Source organism: Phascolarctos cinereus, unplaced genomic scaffold (assembly GCF_003287225.1).
Source record: "Phascolarctos cinereus isolate Bilbo 61053 unplaced genomic scaffold, phaCin_HiC Scaffold_7;HRSCAF=346, whole genome shotgun sequence".
NCBI classification, from domain to species: Eukaryota; Metazoa; Chordata; class Mammalia; order Diprotodontia; family Phascolarctidae; genus Phascolarctos; species Phascolarctos cinereus.
In genome coordinates, this window is record NW_027556180.1 from 177,724,515 (window position 1) to 177,746,831 (window position 22,317).

General features: G+C 36.2%; 1 protein-coding gene across 3 annotated transcripts in view; it reads right to left on the reverse strand.

The window, feature by feature from the left end:
- Positions 1-22,317, reverse strand: part of MRPS9 (mitochondrial ribosomal protein S9) — an 81,958-nt gene that overhangs the window by 32,756 nt on the left and 26,885 nt on the right. For all 3 annotated transcript variants that reach the window (XM_020987908.2, XM_020987907.2, XM_078147373.1), the window contains exons 2-4: positions 20,586-20,765; positions 4,726-4,788; positions 4,608-4,638 (exon numbers count right to left, since the gene is read on the reverse strand). In XM_020987908.2, coding sequence (XP_020843567.1) covers positions 4,608-4,638; positions 4,726-4,788; positions 20,586-20,765 — 274 coding nt within the window. The remainder of the gene's footprint in view (positions 1-4,607; positions 4,639-4,725; positions 4,789-20,585; positions 20,766-22,317) is intronic.

Below are 22,317 nucleotides of genomic sequence, written 5' to 3' on the forward strand. Positions count from 1 at the left end.
TCCTTCTCCAGCTCATTTTACAAAGGAGGAAACAGAGCAAACAGGGTTTAGTGACTTGCCAGGGTCACCTAGCAAGTAAGTGTCTAAGGCCAGATTTGAAGTCAGAAAGAAGAGTCTTCCTCACTCCATGCCCTGGAGCTCTAACCACTGCACATCTATACCTTTTTCATCCTAACACATTTTATTAGGCAGAGGTACAGTTTTCATCACTTCCCTAGCACTAATCAACCAATTAGTGGGAACTGAAAACTGTCAGCCTAAGGGAGGGCTCTCTACATCAGCCACCAAACCAGATTCAGCAACAAAATCAGTATATACTTAGTAATCAAAATAACCAACTTGAAAACAAAATTTAAAAACCTACAGTTTTAAAATGTTATTTAAAATGAAATTAAGACTTGTACAAGTCCATAAAAAACAAACAAACAAAAAAGGGGCAGCTAGGTGGCGCAGTGGATAGAGCACCAGCCCTGGATTCAGGAGGACCTGAGTTCAAATCCGGCCTCAGACACATAACACTTACTAGCTGTGTGACCCTGGGCAAGTCACTTAACCCCATTGCCTAGCCAAAAAACAAACAAACAAGAATTATACAAGTCCTAAAATATGATACAAAAACATAGCAAAAGACATCTTTATTAAATATACTAACCACTAAATTCAAGACATTAATAAAATCTTATGAAAAGAGTGTAAGATTTTACTAAGCTGGAAAACTAAATTGCCATTTAATCTTTATTTCAAATATACTTCCATGTAATGCTATAACCTACTGGCAAAACTTTTAAAACTTTGTTAATTATACCTGGATTAGTAGTCAGTGTTTTCTTTATAACTACAAGTCACTAATTACATAACATCTTTTGATAGAGACTTGAAAAGTTGTAATGCAAGTTTTTTTTAATTAACCAGATACAGAATCAACTACTTCTTCAATGCATTTTTCATATGTACTACTACTTGGAATAAAATTAGAGAAAATTGAAATTATTAGTATAAATAAATTTCTGATATAAATAGCTAACATTTACTAAGTTTATTAAGGATACACTTTCGAAAATAAATTTACATCAATCCCAAATTTTCTAAGAGTTCTGTCCCTTTATTCCGTACAAAATAAGAACACACTCAAATTCTAGTTCCCAGAGAAAAGATAATCATTGTTTTCTCCACTAAAAGGAAGAAGATTTCCTGGCCATCTCCAAACAAGCCTATGCATGTTCTAGCCATCATCTTCATCTCTCTCCTTGAAACCTGAATGTGGCCCATATGTCACCAGGATCTGAGAGATGAGCCTCTGTTTTATCTTGCCTAGAACCAGGCCTCCATGTCACTTGTCATCTTCCCACCATGCCTCTGGGAGCACATTTCCCCTATTCTATTTCCAGTTCCTTTTTGTGTGCGGCCTGTCTCCATTAGAATGTGAGGTCTCTGAGGGTTGGGTCTGTTTTGTTTGCTTTTATTTGTATCCCCAGAAAACTTAGCACAGTGCCTGGCATATAGTAAGCACTTAATTAAAGCTCCCTTTCTTGCTAATGGAGATCAATTATATTCCATAGTTAGTAAATGAGTGTTGAGAAAGGCTTTGGATTTAACTCCTGAACTGCTATTTGAAGTACAGCAAGGATTATTAGATTTTTTACAAAGTTGTTTTTAAGATCTCTCCCCGCCTCAATTTTTCCTTTAACATATTGTCCTGACCTTTCCTTTGCCCCTGTAAAATTTAACCTTTTGCCATACTGGCATCATATTGGCCCTATTAGATTACAATTCCTTGATTTCAGGGACTCATTTTTCATTTCTGAACTTAGCTCAAATTAGTATGCAGTTTATGACAAATGACTGAAAAAGCATTTATTGTGTTTACCATGTACCCTAGGCACTGTCTTAAAAGTACTGAAGACACAAAGAAAGGCAAAAATAGCCACTGCCTTTGAGGACCTAAGTTCTAACTGGGGTAGGGGGAGAGACAATAAGTACATGGTTTCATGGAGAATAAATATGGGGTAGTTAGGATGGAAAGGTACTAGCAATTTACAGGATCAAGAAAGGCTTCATCTTGAAGGCTTGAGCTATATTCTTAACAGGGTTTCTTTGATATAGAGGTCAGGAGAGAACATTCCCAGCATGGGTAATGGTCAGCGCAAAAGTAAAGAAATAGAAGGTATAGGGCTCATATAAGAACAGTGAAATTTAGAACTTATACATAACGAGGCTAGAAAGACAGGCTGGGATCAGGTTGTCAAAGACTTTAAAAGCTAATCAGCGGGCTAGAAATTCTATTATAGAAGCAATAGGAAACCAATGGAGGTTTTGAGCAGGAGACTCACATGGTCAAAGCTGTGCTTAAGGAAAATCATTTTGGTAGCTGTGTCAAGGATCTATTGAAGTAGGGAAATGCTTGGGGCAGGGAGGTCAATTAGAAGGACATTGTAACAGATTACTCAAGAAGTGAGAGGTGGGGGGCAGCTAGGTGTCACAGTGGATAGAGCACCAGCCCTGAATTCAGGAGGCCCTGAGTTCAAAATCCAGCCTTAGACACATAAAGACACATAGCACTTAACTAGCTGTGTGACCCTGGGCAAGTCACTTAATCCCGATTGCCTACCCCAAAAAAAAGCAAAAAAAAAAGTGAGAGGTGGGACACTAGAACAGTGGTACCTTCAATACAAATAGGGATGTTTGAAAGAGGGACTAGTTTTGGGTAAATATGAATTATTTTGGACATGTTAAGTTTGAGTGTGAGATGTCCACAAGAGGAATAGATTGCTTCAAGGCACGGTAGATTAACCCTCCTTAGAAAGTCTTCAAACAGGTCCTGGACGTAAATACTTGAGACGGATGTTAAAATAAGTATTCCCTTCATTTGGGGGTTGGCCTAGATGGCTGTTGAGGTCCCTAACACCTCCAAATTATCTGATTCTGTGAAATAATGATTTTGAGGTTTGGTTATTTTGCTTTTCTCCAACCACTTTTCCCCCTTACTTGCCAAGATAATGACATACTGGTATTAAGAGACTGATAGTTCACATGTATGACTCTCCTACAATGAACCAACATTTTATCTCTTCATCTGCCCTAAGATGCCTACGTTTCTAAAGTGCTTTGGGGTCACACAGCTTTCTTCACAATAATGTTTCCTGATCCTAGTTTACTTGTTTTAATTAATTTAATATAATTTCAGAGCTATTCATGGGTATAACAGAATTCACAAAAAAAACCCCAACTAATTTTAATTTTAAAAAGAGAAAGATGTTATATATTGCATTTTTATGAAAAGTGAACGAATCAAAGATAGTAATCACTGCTTTTAAGAGAAGAAGACAAGAGGAGACTCATTACAGAAAGAGCTTTATAAATGCTAAGTAGTCAGAGTAGAGGTAAGGGAAACATCCATATCCCTGAACAGTGACATTGCTAGGTTCTGATTTCCAAGTATAGGGGGAAAAAGAATTATGGTGTGTAATTAAACATAAAATATTAGTATATCTGACATATTTACATGTACATATGTGTGTTTTACACACACACACACACACACACACACACACACACACACACACACACACACAGAGTCAGTCTCATAGACTATATATCTAATACTTCCAGTCAGGCTCAGTTTAGACCAAATTGCTTGATAAAATAAAGTGTTCCTGAATAAGTTGATAAAAAAAATAGACCTTTAACACAATTAAACGTTTTATTAAATTTGATGAGTGGCAATGTGGTACAGCGGATAAAGAGAAAGTCAGAGTCAAAACAATTTGGGTGCAAATCTGCCCTCTGACACAGAATTCTCTTTTATCTGGTAACCTACGTTACCCTATCTATATAATTCTCTAAGACAATTAGCTGCAGAGCAGTTATTTGTTTACATTGGCAGAATTCATTGTACCCATGAAATCATAGCACCACAGAAAACAAAAACAAACAAACCAAAAAACAAAACACAACACAAAACTCACCAAATACAATCCAGTACATGTTGTTAAACTACTTATATCTGGACTTTAAATTTTGTTTTAATAATTTCCTTTTGTGAAATGTTAATTTTTTTAAAGTGAATTTTTAAATTTTCACTTAATTTTAACAAGATTAGTAAAAATAAATACAGAAGGAAACCAGAGAGAAAGCATGACTGAGTAAAGAGTGGCCTTGAAGCTAGAAAGACCTGGGTTCTAATCTCATATCTCATAAATAATGGCTGTGTGACCCAGGGCAAGTCATTTACCCTTCTCAGTGCCACAGGCAATTCTAAGGCATAGAGTTCTATTTGTAGAGAAGCCCTGGACTTGGTTTGGTAGAGAAGTTCCTTCATTTGGAAGTTCCCAGTGAAATTATGATGAAATTATAGGTCTAATCCCTCATCCTATTCCCTATAGAAGCAAATTAACACTAAATTTTTAATTGTTGAAAGTGTTTTTGAAGGCTTTCTTATAGCTCTTTAAACTCTTATTTTTTCAGCTTTAGTTACACTGTTTCTGTTTTCAACAAAGGGATTGGTTTTACACCTGTAAAAATTATTTTGGAAATTTTACCCACTTTACAATATAACTCGTTGCCTCAAAGAAATAATATAAAAAGGAAATGGTCCTGAGCATACTTACCTCTACGCCTTGGGAAAATGTCATCAGGATGCTGTAAAAAAAGTAAAAGGTACATTAATCACTAGACATAAGAAAAAGCATAATGAAAATTTTTAAATAGTAAATAAAATTAATATACCTTCATAATTGGTCTGGCCCTTTTTTCAAATAAGCCACTTGGGAAGAGATAGGCAATAGCTCTCTAAAAATAAACAAAGCATTTAAATTGTCAATTTGATTCAATTTTTAAAAAAACATTTAAATGCCTACTATATACAATGTACAAAAAACACTTCACCTGATAAGCTTAAAATCTAGGAAGATATTTTAAATAGATATGCAAATAATATATAATTTAGAATATGATGGGTGCTAGGAGAGTTCCAATGTGTTATTAAAAAACTACAGGAAGGAGAGACAATTTCCATTTAGGATAATACGTTGATAAGTTTGTGATTTCATCAGAGTGGGTATTCTCTACCAACACGTAACACAATGCTTCCATGATTAAAAGTTCTCCAGATAGCCACATGGATTTCAATAAGCTCCTATAAGTAGCAAAAAAAAAGTTACAACCTTCTGACAATAAGTTTCTCTGAACTTAGCTAGATGAGTCTTCAAGGAACAGACACAGTCCCTCACTAGGCCCAAACTCAAATGACATTTGTAATCAAGAAGCCAGGATTATTTCCATGGCATAATGAAGCACTGAAATATGACCTTCATTTTAAGGATAGTAGTAGAAGGAAAAAAAAAATATTCATCCCAGACAGAACCTGACACTCTGAATCTGTGATTTTAATGTGAACATAGGAAACCTGGGGATATAATCTTTTCAAGTAATATTAGTCATAAAAAAAAAAACTAGTACCACAAAATATATTCTGATACCACTAACCAAAGAAGTAGATTTTTTTCCCCCTATATTTGTTTTCCTGCCTTCTGGTGATGAAGCACGGTGTAGTTTAAGAATGAGTCAAAAGAACTGAGCCTAAATTCCAGCTCTCTACCCTTATCACTACTTGTGTGACCACAGACAAGTCTCTTAGCATTTCTGAACTTTAATTTTCTTGTTTATCAAAAGGGGAAAATAATATTAACATTATCTATATATCAAGGTGATTTTGAGAAAGCTATTTTGTTGAAGCAGTACCTACATGTGGAATTATTACTTATTACCTAACATAATGCCTATAGGACTTGGGCCAGTGCTTACTATTTACTAAATTAATGTTACTTATGTGAGAAATCCTCTGACCCTTACTGGACGAAAAGAAGGTGAGCAGTAGTAGCTGACATACTCTGACTGATTCTAGTAGAACAGATGTAACTCTTTATGCAAATGACATTAAAAAGAGGTTAACTCAGTATCTAGGATATGAAACAGAAGATACCCAAGACTTGCTAATCTGTTAACTATGACCCACTGCTAGTGATTTACAGAGGCCATAGGGAATCTAGAAAGTAATTGTGAAGGATTAGAAAATATTGGGCAAAGAACCAAGGACCTTAGCTTCCCTGACCACAACTCCACCAACAATGCATTAGTGTACCTGTTTTTCTACATCCCCTCCAGCCTGTCATTTTCTTTTTTTGTCATGTTAGCCAATATGATAGGTGCCAGGTGTTATCTGAGATTTGTTTTTAATTTGCATTTCTCTAATCAAAAGTGATTTAGAGGGAACAGCTCAGTGGTGCAGTGGATAGAACACTGGCCCTGGAGTCAGGAGAACCTGAGTTCAAATCTGATCTCAGACACTTGATACTTACTAGCTGTGTGATCCTGGGCAAGTCACTAAACCCCATTGCCTTGCCCCCCCCCCAAAAAAAAAGAAAGAAAAGTGATTTAGAGCACTTTTTCATGTGAGCATTGATAGCTTTGGTTTCTTCCAAACTTTTTCATCTCTCCTCAAACCTCCCAAGGCACCCTTCCACCCATTCTCACCTGAGAATTTTGCCTCATGTTTTCCAGGAAAAAAAAAAAGAGCCCATTTACTGTGAACTCTCTCTTTCCCCTTCTTCCTCAGATATCTTCTGATAATTACCTCCTCATTCACAACTCTGTCTCTCATGATGAATTTGACCTTACTCCTTACCAAGGCTAACCCCTCTACTTGTTCAGGTAATCCCATTCCATCTTGTCTCTTCCAACAGACTGCCCCTAGGTCATCCCTACCTGTCCACTTATTTTCAATCTTTCCTTCTCTACTGGCTCATTTCTTACTACCTACAAACTATTCTACGTCTCCCCTATCTGAAAAACTCTCACTTGATTCTTCTACCTGCACTATCATCCTACATCTCTTCTAATCTTTATAGGTAAAATTCTTGAAAATGCTGTCTAAAATGGTACCTCTATTCTCTCTCCTCTCACTTTCTCCTTAATCCCTTACAATCCTTCTTCTGAACTTATTCTACTGAAACTGTTTTCTTCAAAGTTACTACCTATCTCTTAGCTGACAAATCCAACTGGCTTTTCTCAGTCCTCATTCTCCTTGACATCTCTATTGCCTTACACCATTGATCACTCACTCCTCCTTGATATTCTCTTCCTTCCAGTTTTTGGAACACCATTCTCTCCTGGTTCTCTTCTTAACCTATCTCATCACTCATTCTGTCTCCTTTGCTAGATCCTTTTCCAGATCGTACTTTAACTGTAGGTGTCACTCTGGGTTTCATTCTTCGCCTTCCTCTCTTCTCCCTTTATACTCCTTCATTTGGTATCTCATTAGCTCCCATGGATTTAATTACCAACTCTACGCTAACGGTTTTCAAATCTACTTATCCTGGGGGCAGCTAGGTGGCACAGTGGATAGAACACCGGCCCTGAAGTCAGGAGGGCCTGAGTTCAAATCTCGCCTCAGACCAAACACTTGACACTTTCTGTGTGACCCTGGGCAAGTCACTTAACCCCAATTGCCTAAAAGCCCCCCCCAAAACCAAATCTACTTATCCTGCCCCAAGCTCTCTGCTGACATCCAATCTCACATCTCCAACTGCTTTTCAGACATTTCAAACTTGACGTCCAGTAGATATCTTAAACTCAATATGTGCAAAATGGAACTTATCTTTCCCCCAAATCCTCCCCATCCCCTATCTTCCATATTACAGTAGAGGGCGACACCATCCTCCCAGTTTTTCGGGCTCACAATGTAGGAGCCCTCTTGGATTCCTTATTATCTCTCAACCCCCATATCCGTGCTGTTGCCAAGGCCTACCAATTTCACCTTTACAACAGCTCTTAAATGTTCCCTTCTCTCCTCTGACACTGCCATTACTCTAGAGCAGGCCGTTATCACCTCACCACAGATTGTCGCAATAACCTGCTGGAGGGTCTGCCTGACTAAAATCTCTCCTCACTCCAATTCCTCTTCTATTTAGCTTCTAATGTGATTTTCCTAAAATGCAGGTCTGATCATGTCATCCTTCTACTCAATTAAGCTCCAGTGACCTCCCATTGCCTCTAGGACCAAATGCTAAATCCTCTGTTTGGCATTCAAAGCCCTTCATAACCTAGCCCCCTTCTACCTTTTCAGCCTTCTTACACCTTACTCCCTGACACATATTCTTTGATACAGTGACGTTGGCCTCCTTGCTGTTCCACAAACAAAGCACTTTATTTTCTGAATCTAGGCACTTTCTCTGGCTGTCCCCATGCCTGGAATATTTCCCTCCTCTGAAAAGACCACTGACCTCCCTGGCTTCTTTTAAGCCCCAGCTAAAAATTCCACCATCTAGAGGACGCTTTCCCCAACACCTCTAAAGTCCACAGAAACTCATCACCACTGCAGAAAATTAAAAAAAAAATATTTACTTCAAAATGTTCAATTAACAAATGGACTGTAGCATCATTTTCATATGGAGATGTACAATATATCATTATCTGATTAAGCTGATCATTGAACAAATTAAAGAATTATCTCCAAATTACATTGAAACTAGTTAACCACTAGGGGAAAATCCATTTCAGGAGCTAGCATTTTTTTAGGCTGAATCATAAAATTCTATCTGGTCAAGATATACATGTGATTAGGAAATTAACTACTAGAGTTCAAATTGAGCATCTATTGTAAAAGTTCAATGGGATGTGCTCAAGCTCTTTTAACTAACCTCTGCTTGAAATATGGGACAAGTAAAATAGAAATAAAGTTGTCTATGGAAAAAAGAAGTCCATGTATTCTCCTTAAATGAGATACAGCGAGAAGGGTCCACAGAAATTATCTGGTCCAACACTCCTCAATCTGCAGACGAGAAATTGAGAACTTAGACTTTGGGTGGCTAGCCTACGGTCATAGAGAATGCAGAACTTGAATTCAAGTTTTCTCACTGCTCTTACCACTACATGTCAACTTGCCTAAAAGAGCTACTCTATCCCACCTATAAGGAAGATGTCCTAGAGAGCATTTTTGAATCCCTACTTATATAAGACATGGTCCTTCTCATTGTAGAGAGGGAAATGGGATTATTTATTCTTCTCCAAGGTTAGTAGTGTTGGGGGTGGGGGCAGGGATGTGGCTATCACAGTCTACCTGTCCAAATGCCTTCATTGTCATACTTAGGACCTGAAATGTAACTATCAGTGAGCCTGTGTCTTTCTCTTCCAGACTTTCATTGCTAAAGATGTAGTACAATTTACAAAAGCTGGATGCCTACCTGTTGTTGGGGATATTATAGGGGGCATTCCTGTTTAAAAAAAAAAAGTTGGCCAAATTGGCTTTTGACATCCCTTTACAATCCACGTTTCTGTGATTCTATGAAATTCAAATCAACAACAAAAAAAGGTGTAAAGTGCTGTAACATAAAGCATATCTAATATAAAGGATCGTTAATGGAAGTAATTACAAATTCAGCAAGAATAATAACACATGGGGAAGGAGTGTGTGAAGTATGGGAACAGCACAACAAAGAAAATAGTAAATAAAGTGACACTTAAAACAATTTTAAAAACTATTTGCCAACTGAAATGTTTACAAACAATAAGTATTCTTGACAGTGCTATAAACTACTTAATACGCATAGAGTGTGACCAACAAAGTCCTAACCTATTACTTTCATTAATCTTCTACTGGCATTCTATAAACATTCTCAAGCAAACAAAAGATTACCTTGATTTTATGAAATGGTAATTTGGTTTCTTTCTGCATCTATAGAGCAGCAACCACTTGAACCCAAATAAGTGAACACTCCATTTGGGAAGTGAGGAATAATTATAATAAAAATTCATAAAGTCATAAATGGAACATCCTGTAAAACATTAAGCAGGTATGTTTTGGAGAACAGTATAAAGTATATATATGCTGCACAATGGTAACAACTCCACTCTTTTCTACTCTTTTCCCGGTACCAGGTGAATAAAGGTAGAAGATAGCAGGAAAAATATGAAAGCATAAAATAAGTAAATTAAAAGTATAGAGTTTGTTTTGCATTAATATAATAATAATAATAATGATAATAATAATAACAACAACAACAACAACCACCACCACCTTCCACTAAAATACTATTTTTATGCCTTATTGTGGAGGCACAACCTTGGGATCTTAGAGGCTATGTCAGTGAAAGTCAAAAGCCCTGGCTGGTCTTAACAAGCTAGAAAACCACTAAGTATGGATTCATTAATAGGCTGTCTATAGAATCTGGAGAGAAGCCTACTTTGGAATGTTATTATTCTACTACCAAAAGGCCATGTGGTGATAAGTTTTATTTTATTTTTGCTATAGGAATTTATGAAGACACCTAAAAAGGCAAGGAGAAGTTATAATCTGCATCAGTGGATAAAATACTCATGTTAATGAAATCATAAATCTTTTAAGAATACTAAATAATGAGTTTACTTTTATGTAGGGTTTAACAATTTCCAAAGCAAAGCCCTTAACATCATACAAGGTAAGACTACTTAATACCGTCATAGGATTATTATCACCATTTTACAAATAAGGAAACTGAGGGTCAAGAAATTTATGTAACTTAGGCTCACAGCATTTAAAACTAGAAAGGGGGAGGCTTAAAGATCATCTGGTACAACTCCTTCAGCTTAAGGTCTGCTTTAAGATGACAGGATCATAGTTCTAGATGTAGAAGGGTCCTTAAAGGCCATCTAGCTCAGTCGTTTACCTTTACAAATGAGAAAACTGAGGCCCAGAAAGGTTAAGTGACTTGTCAAAAATCACACAGGCAGTAAGCATCACAAAATGGATATGAACACAAATCCTCTGATTCCAGAACCAGTTCTCTTCTATTTATAATCGTAATGTTACACAACACAACTGGGACTAATATACTTATATCTTCTGGTTAACTCTGGTGTTTGCTATTATACCACAATACTTTCTGTTATACTGTAATGTCAACCATAGAGGCAGCTAGGTGGAACAGTGGATAGAGCACAGGGGCTGGAGTCAGAAAAGACCTCGGCTCAACTATAGAACAGAAAGATTCAAAGAAGAAGGAACAGAATGAATAGAACAGAACAACTTAATCAACAAAACAGACACCATTGTATTGGGAGAACTTTTCATAAGTAGATAACACATGGAAAGTACTTCTTAAATTATATCATAAGTACTTAAACAAGTAAATTGAAACCAGAAGGAATTTTTAAAGCCAAAAACTAAACCAAGAACACAATCTGAAATAAAAATCAAGTACAATTGAATGGTATATATTACATAAGTTTCTGTTTACAAAAAACAGAAAATATTTTGATGAAACAATTTTTAAATTAAAATTACTTCCCTCTTATGCTTTTAAAATAGAACTCTCCTTTGAGTCAAGTAAAATAAAAGTACATTTTAGGTTAAGTGCTAATTAAATATCCATAAGATATATATTTTTTTTAATAAGATGTATTTCTAATGGAATGAAATCTAGAACATGGATCCTTTGAATGAAACTATTTCTTCTAAAGGAACAGATTGAAACTATATATTCACCCTATGTTCTTCAATGTTATGGGGGAAGAGAAACTTATTTTCTATGTAAAGTAAAATATTAATTAAACAATACATCTAAGAACACACACAACTAGAAAATTAAGAAATTATTTTCTCTTGGATATTGATACCAAAGATGTATTCAATGGATCTTCAATGACCATAATAATATCTATAGAGTAACTTGGCAAAATTATTAAGTGAAGCCACTTTCCGAAAAATATTCTACATATTAATTTGATTTCAATTGTTAGCTAATCATTTAATAATGCCTTTTCCAAAACTAAATGTGCAATATTTATATTAAATACAAGATCAGAAAATGACTCTCCTAGTTTTTTGAAAATACTATGCAATAAAGATTAAGTTCAACAAATGGCTATACACACATAAAGTGAATAATAATAAAAGTTAATCTAAGTAAATCATAATGCTTAAGGTAATCTTTGATTAATAAAAATATTAGCTACATTTTCAGAATTAAACTAGAATATCAATGATTTTGACTGTTTGCTGAAAGGAAGGCAAAGTATTTACTACATCCTTAAGCTTAAATTGAGCACTAAAAAAAGATTAGACTCAAATGGGAAGAAGCACTGGGTCAAGACTGCAATCTCTATTAATTAGGTATCCCAGCTGGGCAGTGGGTATGCAGCTGTTAACTTGATCAATGACTTACCTAAATGTCATCTCTACTGATTCGCTTATAAATTACCAGCAAGTGAGACTAATGTACAGGTGCTAATTTATTTAAACTGTTCTCTGCAGTTCTACATAGCTTTATAAACTGCATCTGGCACCTAATGTTAGCTGTCAGTTGTACTTAGACATGCCTGTCCTAACGACTCTGTTCATTAGAAATGAGCACAAATTATGAAATATTGTGAAAAATGATACATCAAATGCAATGGGCACAGCAAATCAATTAGAGAAACTTCATACAGCATATTCACACTTAGGAGAATAAAACATTCTGGTTTCAGAGCAAGGTCTATAATACCAATTAAAAAGTAATTGGTAGACTTCTGCAGTTATATATCAATTTGCTAGCTTCTTCCCTGAAATTCAAAAGTAATGTATTGCTTAACTTTAATTCCCAAATAAAAGCATTAGTAAATTCTATACTCAAAACAGTCGACATGACTGAAATGTCTTTAACTATCATCTCAAACAGTAGTAGTTTAAAAATTCAAAATCTATGTATTTAATATACAAAGACAAGTAATGACACATTAAAGTCTATTTTCAAAATACTTTGAATAAACTGATTTCCTACAATGACATGAAGGTACACAGGCATATTGAAGGGATTATTACTGTTCGAAGTGTAAAGCCTGATAATTCTGCTACCAGTTGTGCTAAATCGCTTTTGTAATATTTTTACAAAAGAAATTTAATTACGTATAGCAAATACTAGTTAGTCTTTAAAATATTTTCAGCATCTGACTGTAAGGGGGAAAATTAAATACAAATAACTAGTAGACATAAGACCCTGTAGTATTCTATTGTTTGTTCTCTTTTAAATATTCTCAGAAGACCTGGGTTCAAATTCTACCAGCATTCTGAGGTCTAGCCAGATTATCCTTCTTGCTATTCATCACATACAAAACTCCATCTCCAATTTAGACACCTCTGCATTGGTTGTACTCCATACCTGGAATACACTCCCTCCTTCACTTACCACTTAGAATCCCTGTTTTGTTTCAAAACTCAGCTCAAATGTCACCTGCTACGTGAAGGTGCTCCCCACACCCCCACTACCTTGCATTTATTTTGTATCTGTACATGTTGCTGTACACACACACACACACACACACACACACACACACACACACACACACCTCTCCTTGAGGACAGAGAATTTCATTTTTGTCTTTGTAACTGGCACATAATGGAAGCTTAACAAATACTTGTTAATTAACCCTTACTACCTGGTGTGACCAAGGTAAGTAAAGAAAGTCCCTTAACCCCCTAGGCCTTGGTTTCCTTATCTGTAAAATGAAGAGGTGGACTACATCAGATGCTCTCTGAGTTCCCTTCCAATCTAAATCTATGCTCCTGGGTAATATGATTCTAAAACATTTGTAAGTTAATACTGAGTACTACTAATGGCATCACAGTAGGCTGGTTTAAAAATAATCACTGGTATAAGGAGATATGCTTTATAAACTGTTTATTCAACAACTATACATAGAAATTAATGACTATTCTTCTGTTCATACTAAATCAAAAGCAAAGTAAAAATTCTGTGGATCAAATCTCTAAAAATGTTTTTGAAAGGTATAAACACAAGTAATCCCACCTGATAGTTTTTTTTTAAATGATGGGCTTTCAAAATTTTTCATCTACCATATTTTTATTAGTCATGCTTTCTACTGGATGTCACATTATTTAGTTAAGCAACCTTAGATCATGCCTGCTGCCACAGAAGTTTGCCCATAATAACCTACAATAATACTATTTATGGGGATGGCTAACTTTCAGCAAGTTCAATTATCTGGAAGACAATCATGAGAAACAGGAAGGAAAAAAACATTTAATAAATTACTCATTATGTGTTAGGTTCTATGCTAAGGGCTGGGAATATAAATGTTAGCCAAAAGAAAGACAACCCTTGCCCTCAAAAAACTTTCATTCTAAAGCGGGAAGAAACACACAAAAGGGAGTTGAAAAATGGCAGGGAGTGGTGGGGCAGGAAGAAGGGATGGTTTGAGGATGAAGGTTTAAAATCCAGAAGTCAGTCACAGGAGGGGAATGAAGACACACTAGCCTGGATCCCTCTCTTAAATGCCAGAAGGAATTCAAGAATGGCAGAAGGAGGGTAGACTTTGTAGAGGGATATTCCATGGTTAGTAGGCCACAGGAGTGGAAGGCTGTGCCAGGGGAAGGAGGCCCTGGGTCTTAAGGGACTTTCTAGGATAAGTCAGCAGTTCTGAAGCCAAGAGGAAGTTGGGAACTGAGAGTGGGAAGCATAATCTAAAAACCAGAAATAAACACCACAAAGGCTGTAGCGCAAGTAAGGTGAATTTTAGTATGTGTAAGGTGAATTTTTGTTATGCTTTCTTAGAGTTTAGTTTCCCAGGATCCATAGCCATAACAATCTCTAATCCCCAGGTGTTAGGTATGAGTTCTCACGATCATGGTTCAAAAAATTTCCACCACACTGGCATGGTTAGATATAGGGATGAAGTAATGTAAAATTGTGCGGCTATTGCTGGCAATATGCCTTCTTTGTCTGTTTCCCTATAAAGCAAGTGGGCACTGGTCAGTTGAGTGGGGGATTAGGAATGCACATGAGGTATATCCATTGTGCTTGCCTTGATCCCCCATCAATTCTCCAGGGGAACCCATTTTGGGGATTTGGATAATGCATGGAAGGAATGCATGTACCTGTCTTGACCCATCAAGGCTTGGGGGGAATCTGTATGTTTGCCTCAATTGGCCCCCACTGAGGCTTAGGGGATGAGGAGTCCTACTCCTATTCTCGCCTCTCCCTGTGGGAAGTGTTAGATTAGGGAATGCCTTAGGAGTTGGTGCTTCCATTATCAGCAACGTTTTTGAGAAGACTGGATTAGAATAAAGTAAGCTCTGAAATTCTTCCTGTCTGACCAGATGAAAAGTGAACCTGTGCTAGAACACCTGTTAGCACTGGAAGTCCTTCTGTGTTCTCCTGCCCAACAAATGGTGTTACCTGTGAAACATCTGTACACTTAATTTCACAGTAGAGGCCTTTTTGCTCTTAGAGCCTCCCAACTCTAAATATTACACAAAGTTGGTTATGGCAATTGATTAGATACTGCATTTCACAGTGGGGGTAGGGAAAGAGGTACTAAGAACATAAAAGACTGAGAGCAGACAATTTGACAAAGTACTAGAAAAGGGAATTCAATTAATCAATCCACAAGCACATGTAAGTGCTTACATCAGGCACTGTGTTAACTAAGTGTGAGGGATGCAAAGAAAAGTGAAAAGTCACTACTTTCAGTTTACATTCTATTGGGGAAAGCAACATGTAATATACAGAGTGGATGCAATGTAACCTTAGAGACTTAGCAACTGGTGTATGTTTGGGGAGAAGGGTGTTGAGAACCAGAAAAGTCCCCCTGGACATGGTTCTTGAGTTGTGTCTTAAAGTCAGGGATTCCAAGAGTCAGAGTTTGGGAAGGAGAGCATGATAAGCCTATGGAACAGCCAGTGCAAAGGCTTGGAGACAGGAGATGGTGTCATGTGTGTAGAACAGAAAGCAGGCCTGTATGGCTGGACTGTAAAATTCACAGAATTAAATAAAGTAAACATTTATAAAAGCACAGAGGCCTGGATCATTTTTTTGTAGGAGCAGACAAGATTACATACATCAATAATCTCTTTAAGGGTATCACCAACCACTGTAAGGGCACAGCTTGATAATTAAATATTCATAATGACGACAGTCTTCAAAAGGTCAAATTATATTCATTACGCTCTGTTCAGAAATTCCAAGATTTGTGCAGGTTCTAGTTATACAGACACACATCAAGGCTATCTGAACTGCTCTGCAGTTAGACCACAGGATTCAAGAACAAATGAGAAAGATAAAAAGAATAAAAAAAATGTGGTCTGAAATCCCAACCATTTTCACCTCACCTATTCAAACAAGCTACTAATGCTGAGAAATGGGAAGAGAATAAAGGAGATGTCATTGCTAGGGTCTACCACCACTTCCTATAAAAGCTTAATGGATATAAAGCAATCACCAAAATCAGGAGGCCAAAAGGGCCCAGAATCAGACTAAAGCAACAAATTACTTGATCTCCCTTTAGAGTGGAGACCGAAGAGAACCAAGGCAACAGTGGTTAAGAATATAAACTTATCTGCAAAACAGAAGATGGTGAAAAATTATACATAGTATCACCCAATAAAACAATGAGAAGTGTAGGGAAAAACAAGTTTGCAGTGAGTGTCAGGACCACTTAGACTAGATCATGCTAAGACAATTCAAAGATGAAATTGCAAAAAGGACAACATGCAAACGAAAAAGAAAGCTTTCTTTCACCTTTTCAAAATGGACCTTTTCCCCACCTGATCCCAGCAGAAGCATCACTTTTGGATTTTTTGACATCTTTAGGTTCTTGTGTGCCACGTGAAGAGGCAGAAGTGAGATTAAGGCTGAGGATGATAAGAAAAGCAGCTGCAGCAGGCCGACTACAGAGAGAATATCTGGCCTAGAGGTGACAGAATTGTGAAGGCATTGAGAGATTGATCCACAAGATGTCTGAAAGAGGAAAAGACACTGATGGAAGGGGAAAAAAAAATCACAGATGACATCAACAAGGAAATGAAAAGGACATCAATAACTAGTGACCCATATGCCTAATTTTTCATCTCTTTAAAATCATGGGGAATAATCTACGTACATATTGAAGAGAAATGAAAATATGATAAGAGAACAAGCCAGCTTTCACAAATGATATTCTTCAGCAGACCAGATCAATATATCTTAAGCATGTAAACAGATATTGCATGTGGATAGTAAACTAGGTCCAGAATAGAACAGAAGAGAGTAGATAAAATTTCATTTGGGAAATTATGCTGTGTTTGCAACTATCCCAGTCTGCTCCCTGAAACAAAAACACTTCTTTTTAAAATCAACATTCTTTTTTTTTTTTTGCTTTTTGGTGAAGCAATTGGGGTTAAGTGACTTGCCCAGGGTCACACAGCTAGTAAGTGTCAAGTGTCTGAGGCCGAATTTGAATTCAGGTCTTACTGATTCCAAGGCTGGAGCTCTATCTACTCCACCACCTAGCTGTTCCCATAACTTTGACATTTTTTTATTGGTGGTATAGGGCTATGGATAGAATACACATAATATATAAAAAAATCAAAATAAGTCCAATTTCCTCATTATACAGATGAGACCTAGAAAGATAAAATTTGCACAAGGTCACATAGGTAGTAACTGGGAATCAATTTAAACATAGGAATCTTACTAATTATTGTATAATTATGTTTAAAGGATAGCATCTAGGAAAGTATGATCAGAAAAGAAGGCAGACTGATCATAAAGACCAGGAGATATCAAATGGACACCCAAGACCTGGGGGGACTGAAAAGGTAAGAATACTAGTGTGTAAGATGGACTGTTCATATTAGATTCATGGGCCGACATGAAGAAGAATCATATAGGAAGAGAAAATGTGGATAGGCCACAAACTGCATCACTGGATAAAGTTTCCACTTTGAAATTATGGATTCTTGAAATATAATTAAATTATTTTATGGTATAAGCAAGGTACTTTATAAACGGTTTTGCACCAAACTATTCTTCTTCCTTTGCTTACATAAATTGCCTAGGAGATTTATAAGTGACATTACAGACACTTCAGGAACAAAAGCAATAATCATTGAATAGTTCTGGTTAGCATGTTATTTATTACTAATAGTAATAATAAGAACACATACAATATGTATTAAAAGTAAAATGCAACACATCAAGCAAAATAGGCCTATAATTATAACCACAAGGTAGCATTTAAATTTTCCAGAGCTACTTTCTTTTTCTGAGCATATTACGTTATTCATTCGATTTGAGTCATCATTAGACACGCAAACATATATAAATATTTGTAAAAATACAGAAAATTTGTTCTCTCCTATCCTAGGCAGCTTGGTGGCATAGTAGATAGAGCAGAATCAGAAAGATTTGAGTTTGAATTATGCCTCATAAAAATACTGTCTTATCAGTTGTATGACCTTGGGCAAATTACCCAACATCTTGCTTTACTTCAATTTTGTAAATTGCAAAAATGAAGATAATAATAGCACTTACTTCCTAAGGATCAAATAAGATATCAAATGAGATAATATAAAGCACTCTGCAAACCTTAAAGTGCTTTATAAAATGTCATTTATTATTATCTCAGTACACTGGCATCAATAAACACTTAATATCTGAGAAACAAATAGAACTGAAACTTTGTCTTTGAAGATTAATCTTCTTGACTGAATAAACACTAACTTCCATTGTTTAGTGCCCCTTTAATATAGTGATTATTATCTATCAAAGTAAGCAGTACAGAATTTCTTGAAACCCTGCTTGACTAAATCCCTAATCTAGTTTTGTTTTACCTTATTTCAAAGTTTGTTTTCAAAAGGTATTTTAGCATAAAGATTTACAAATATGACTTTTATTGATACTTCTGGTTTAGCTAGATAGTTAGCTGGAGAGAGTGTTGGACTTGGATTCAAGAAAAACTAATTTCAGATCCTGTCTAGAATGTGTGGACCTGAGCAAGTCACTTAACCTGCCTCAGCCTCTTATCTGTAAAATGGGGATAATAGCATCTATCACAAATTGGTGTGAGGATCAAGTAAATTCACATTTATTTAGCAAAGCCTTCTGAAAACCTTAAACTGACAAATAAATCATTATTTTTACAGGAATTAAGTTGCGTAGCAAAACTAGCTTCTAAAAAATTTATAAAATAATCAGTAGTTCAGTCTGAACCAACTACTTGTTAACTCTGTATTCTAATTAAGTCTTATTTAATTCATATCCTACTAATGCACAAAAATCATTAAGTAGTTTTCTCAAAATGCCCAATTCCTTTTTTAACCTCTATGTTGAATGCTACCAAAAAGACAGCCTTAATGTCTTACAAAATTTTGATCTACTTAAAAAACTAGATAAATAATACCCTGCTGTAATAATGCTCTCTCCTTTAAGCTCACCTGAATTTGCCCTGTGTATGCTCCACATTCTATTTGCAAAATGAAAAGCTGAAGAGATGATACACCCACAGCCTCCTTATCTCTCTCAACTATGAGAGAGCAGTTTATCAAAATTTAAAAAATAAACCAACAGACACAAAACTAAGAATTTTTACAAAGGCCTTCGGATGTCTTTTAAAATCTTTTTCCAAATTACATCTTAATGTGAACTGCTTCTCTTTTAAAAACATAAGGCTCAATCTTACTTTTGATTATAGGTTCTGGCTAATGCTTGTTACCTGTTATTACCATGTAACCAAAAAATTAGCTATAAAATTATGAGATGTAACCAATTATAATGTTATCATCTTATTCGTGAAATGAGCAGATCACCTAAAACACAGAATTAGTATGTGATTACTACCACCACCACCATAACCCTCCCCAGCAGCCAAAAAAGAACAAAATTAAAAAAACAGCTCCCACAGCCCCAACTCAGCTGGGCTTCAGTGGGTGAACTGGTATTGAGGTTTTATTTTGGATGAGACTTTTGGACAACATGAAAATAATTAAGATGTATGAAAAAAGAATTATGTCCTACCAAATACTTTAACACTCTGATGAAGATTAGACTTTGTAATAAGAGTCTTATACCTGGTTAATCATTCATAATATTTAAGAATAAGATTATATGGATGTTCGAGCTGGCATTTTATCAGAGCAAGCTACACAGTTTTTAGTTAAACTGAACAATTTCTCCAGTTATTTCAGGTTACTTAACAATCAAATATCACCAACTATTATTCAAAGTTCCCTAATTTAACATAATACTTTAATGAGCCCTGGCTACAGGGGAACTAGAACCAAAAGTCAGTGCAATTCTCAAAACACTAGAACCTCTTTAACAACACAAGTATATATTAAAAACATTTAACATACCAAATTCATGTTTATTTATAGATTTCCCACAAATCTGACATTTCCATAATAATCTGATATGTCACCTCACATGAAAACATAACCTGACTACATATAACAAAGAAACATTTACCTATAATTTAATCATTTTAAACACCTGTAGAGGCTCTCATGACCTTGAAACAAGTAGATTATCTATTATTACCAGTTAAAACTAAAAACTACATGTAATTAAAGATACAAGTATGCAATCCTGTACTTAGATGTCTGACCTTACACAGCAGTAGAAGGTGGTATCTTTATCAAAGTCATATTTCCTACTGGAGAAGTATAAATGGTATTTTTCAGTCATCTAGCAATTCAATTAAAATTTAGAGAGATGAGGGGCCCATGTTAAAGTAACACACTTTCAATATCCAACTCCATAGTAAATTTATTTCTCCAACACAGCAACTGTACTCACGTCAATATCCTCTTGGGTAAAAGTTTCTGGATCCTCTCCCATCATGTTGGCTAAATGTCTCTTTCCTATGTTGAATTCTTCAATCTGTTTTTTAATAAAAGCCACTGTATATTCTTCACGTCTTGAGGTTGCAACATTTTTCTTCTGTGTTGTGCTGGTGGTATGTACTAACCTTAATAGCTGACAAAAAACAAAAAACCAAAAGAAAATTTTATTCTTGCAATAGTCATCTCTAAACAAAAAAAGGCTGTAAGCATACATCATCTCTAAATAAAACAGCTATCGAAGAAAGGTTTGTTTGTAATGGGACTGGTATAAAGAACTTATTAACTCAAACTTGCTAAGGTTCCTTAGCAATGCTAAAGATACACTCTTACATACAGTGTCTTAAATAGTCTAACATTATATAACCAAGATACGGAGCCAATTACTGACTATACGCATTAAAACACAAAATACGGACAATGTCTTTAAATATGATTTTCATCAAATGTGAATACAATAAGATACAAAACTATTTAATAAAGAAATAATTGGCAATACGCATACTGATATAAAATGTGAAGTAGAAGTTATTATAAAGTCAGTCTGTAAACAAGCATTCATTAAGTACCTACTATGTAAGAGCAAGGAAGACAGTATCACTGGATGGTAGCATACGTAGAAGTGAGTAAAGTGTAAGAAAGGGAAGAGAGGGAGGTAGTATGGAGAAGATGGCCTGGGAAGGGGCTGCTGTGCCACCTGACAGCCCCAGAAGAGCCAGTGGTGAAGAGTTCGCCTTTATTCATCACTAGCCCCTGGCATGGACAATTGGAGAAACTGTTCTGAGGCCAGAAGAAACAAAGCTGGTACCTGGTATAAAAGTTAAAGGACGATAAACCAGTTGGTTTTATCAGGGCTCTGCCAGGTGGGATTCAATGCCACTCCCTCTGGTGCCTGTCCTCAACATCCAACTAATCTGGACGCTCAGTGAGCAAAGATGTAGAAAACCTGGAGTCTGAGCAGGACAATGAGACCACGAGACACACAAAGAAAGATGTTGCTGACACTAATAAGGCATTAGATGTCAAAGTCTACTCCAGTCAGAGAAAAAGTATGTGACTGTGGATGGCCCCACATTCCTGGAAGATGAGGCTTGGGATGAGTGATGAAGCACCCATGTCACTGCTCTCAACCATGTTATCTGATGGCAAAGTATGTATGTGTACACACAAACATGTGTGCATATATTCATATTTACATATATATACACATGTATACATTCTCCCCATGAGTATGGTTCCTCAACATGGTGGCCCTAGGCCACATGCTCATCTATATCAAAGACAAAAGTTCATTTTATCTCAAGGTTATGGCCAAGGTACTTCTGTAGAGGCTAGACAGCAGTACTAGTTCTAAGCTAGAATAGCAAGATACATAGGCCTTTGTAGGCTGAAAAGGAAGGGCTGTATTTGCCTAAGAAACACTACAAATTATGTACCTCATTCTCATGGTGGGGAGCCCATTCTGCCAAAGATGGGTATCTCATTTAGCTTTGCTGAAAAAAAGTTACAATCTCTAGTCACTAGGCAAATATAGAGCTGAAACAGTATTGAAAGTTTCTGAGGCAAAGCTTCCAGGGCATGGGCATAGTTGCAGCTACTGGGATACCGGCCCCCCTACTGAGTTCAACCACGTTCCACCCTCAAACAACAAGACTTGCCATTGTACCTATGACACTCATTGTAGGATC